The sequence below is a fragment of the Chinchilla lanigera genome, unplaced genomic scaffold, assembly GCF_000276665.1.
Source record: "Chinchilla lanigera isolate Chin_1 unplaced genomic scaffold, ChiLan1.0 scaffold00056, whole genome shotgun sequence".
In the NCBI taxonomy this organism is placed as follows: domain Eukaryota; kingdom Metazoa; phylum Chordata; class Mammalia; order Rodentia; family Chinchillidae; genus Chinchilla; species Chinchilla lanigera.
In genome coordinates, this window is record NW_004955457.1 from 10351685 (window position 1) to 10354796 (window position 3112).

The window sequence follows — 3112 nt, forward strand, 5'->3', positions numbered from 1 at the left end:
GGCCTGGCGGCAGGGGGCGCGCGGCCGGGCCGAGGAAACTTGGCGGCGCCAACTCCGCCCGGCCGCTCTTAAAGGGGCCGCGGCCGGGGCGACACGGGGGGCCATTCGTGTCCCGCGTCCGGGGCAGCCTGGCGTTCTCCGGGCTGTACGCTGTAACCGAACCTGAGACCGGCCGCCACCGGGGACTGAAACTGGATCTCCTAAGCAGACCTCAGGAGCCTGTTTGGAGACTGCACAGCTACTCTCGACCCGGCCACTGGAGCCAGATGGGGAGAGCCCCGGCGCAGGTGCGTCTGCCACGAGCACCAGGGACCCAGGCGCAGGCCTGCGGGTGAGAGAGGCAGGAACGGTGCCCCTTCCAGTCGGGCCCCTGGAGAGCAGAACCTGGGGATGACCTGCCAGTGGAACCGTGCCCGTGGCAGGACACAGGGCCCCCACCCAAGAGCATACCCACAGCCCTGCAGTCCTGCACGTGTTTGCACAGCACTTTGAAAATTGACTCGAAAAAATATTAGCACCTGTAGGCTCAGGATTCGAGGTGCATCTCCATCGCCCGCCGAACCTAGGGCATTGGACAAAACGTGGACAAACATTCGTGTCCGTCTTAGAATTTGTGTCTTTCTTGGTTCCCACATAAATGAGCTCCTTTGAACTGTAAGTTATTATTTTTCCCACTTTATGCACAAAGAACAGTGCTCCAAGAAGTTGAAGGACCAAGAAAGACTACGGAGTTGGTGTGTTGGAAAGGACTCAGATCTTCCCAACTAAGTCTTTGATTTCCTAACAGTTTTCTTAGCAACCCAGTTCATCCCAGATACTCAGGATTTTCACCAAATTAAGACGCGCCTACATTGAATTTGAATTGCCTAGAAAGGAGGAGATCAAATTAATTTTGTTTTGAGAGGGTTTTGTTAAGCATTTTCAGCTTTTTTATACATTTAATAAATATGTATTGGTTGTCTGAGGCCAAGAGTGCTTATGATCTCATTCTTCGAAAGTGGCAAGAGCCTGTCTGCAACCCAGGCAGTCTGACTCTGTCCAGTAACCGCTGGGCAGGCCTCCCGTGGGAAGTAGTAACTAAGTGTTTCAAACAAATGAATACATTGTAAGGTCCCGCCTTAACCTGGCTGTTGCTTCTGGGTGTCACACTGACCTGTAGGTGGAGTGCAGCTGGAGGCTGGAGGGTCAAGGGAGCCCCCGCTTTCCTTCCATTCACCTGTGGACAGGCACTGCTCTCAGGATCTCAGTGCTTGGGCTTGGGAGGTCACAATGCCGATGGGGGTGGATCACACACCAGTGAGAGACAGAATGGGAAGCCACCTGATTAGAGGTGTCTGACCCTTTAAATAGTGTAAGCCTGAGTTACTGAGAGTTCGTCTTCTTTTTTTCTTTGCCCTTCTGCCTGTTCCTGCTACTGCTGTCCCGTGATCTTCACTAAACACAGCCACTACTAAGAGGTGTACACTTGGCAAATCTTTCCTTGTAGTGCACAAGAACCTGGACTATCTTTGGCCCATTCAGTTGTAACAGGAAAGTGCGGGGCAAAGATTTGCAGCTGATGAAGCTTGCGGCCATTCTACATGTTTCTTCACAGTTCCTCCAGACCCCTCTTCTGCTCAGGCCACAATTAACTCCTGCTGCTCCTCCCACCACAAGCACCTTCTCTGCCCAGCTGAAGCCCCTCCCGCCTCTTCCCCATACCTACGCTTTCTTCTACTGTTCTAGCTTTGAGAATCCGCAGGTGGAACTGGACAGACAGCCATTCTCACTGCGGGAAAGACTGGAATGGATCTTAGGAGACACAGGCAGAAGCTACGCCATGGTGAGACGAGAGGCAATAAAGCTAGATGCTGAAGTGAATGGTGAACACCATGCAGCGAACTGTTGTGACCCCAAGATAGCAATTACAAAATGAATTACTTTATATTTCATGTTTATCAAAGAGCCAGGTTTAATTTGTTATTTATCCTCATCACAGCATACATAACATACGGAAACAATTTATCACATATTAAGACATAATGTAAAAGAGCACCATTGCAACACACTTATTCATGCCCAGCAAACCTCTCCATCAATATCTCATGCCCTATGGGACTTCCTGGGCAAGAGACAGTGAGTAATTTGCCTGCATTGAGTAACACTAGAGTACTCTAGCCCTAGGTTCCCTTTTCTGGTGGATGGATAAACATTGCCTGTGATGGGATAGTTTTCCATTTGTTGTCCAAGAGCTTAGCAAGCAGTAATGCTAACCAATATTATTAAACCGCCCTACCTTGTAGGACATGTAGCTGAAGTGTCAGGTACCTTTAGGTGTCTAATGAATAAAGAATGATAATTTTTAATCTGTAGTTGACCAGGAATCCCTTCTAATGGTTCACAGTATTAAAACAAAATAATTTCAGCTTTCAAGAAACTGTTTATAACATGCACTATTTTTCACTAAAAATTAGTTGAATTAGAGTTACTTCTAAAACCTTTGGAACAATTGACATAATTGATTAAAATTAGTAAAGTATAATACAGATAAATAATTAGTATAATCATGTCCTTACCTTTTTTTCTTAAGTAGGTACCAGAACAATCTTTATTTTTATTTATTAGTATATGTTTGCAGTAGATAATGATTATGTTCCTCAGAGAGGGGTGGTACATGTACATAACTCTTTCCCCTCCTCTTCCTTCCCTCTCCCATTTCTTCTTAACCCCCTTCCCATTTGAGAAAGACCTATCTTCCTTCTATTATCTTTTACCTTGCCGTTTATTTATATTTTGGTTTTCTCATATGAGAAGCCATGTGATATTTAAAATTATGTGTCTGATTCACTTCACTTTCAGTCTCAAAGTGCATCTGTTTTTCTACAGATGACTCAAATTTATCCTTCTTTATGGCAGAGTAGTAGTCCATGGTGTATACATACCACATTTATCATTTGTGTGTTCATAAACATATAGGCTGCTTCCAAGATTTAGCTATTCTGAGATGTGCTGCCATAAACATGAGCATGCATGGGTTACTGTTGTATGATGTCTTTGACTTTTTTGGAGAAGATATCTAGAAGTAGAATAGCTGGGTCAGCTGGAATTTCTAGTTTTAGGAATCTCTGTACTG

General features: G+C 45.7%; 1 protein-coding gene across 1 annotated transcript; it reads right to left on the reverse strand.

The window, feature by feature from the left end:
* Positions 1-809, reverse strand: LOC106149910 (the record flags this gene model as incomplete). The annotated part of the gene is given in 2 exon segments (XM_013520666.1): positions 1-723; positions 786-809. Coding segments are annotated over 2 exon segments (747 nt in total), but the record flags the coding sequence as incomplete, so codon positions are not given.
* Positions 810-3112: the final 2303 nt, after the last annotated feature.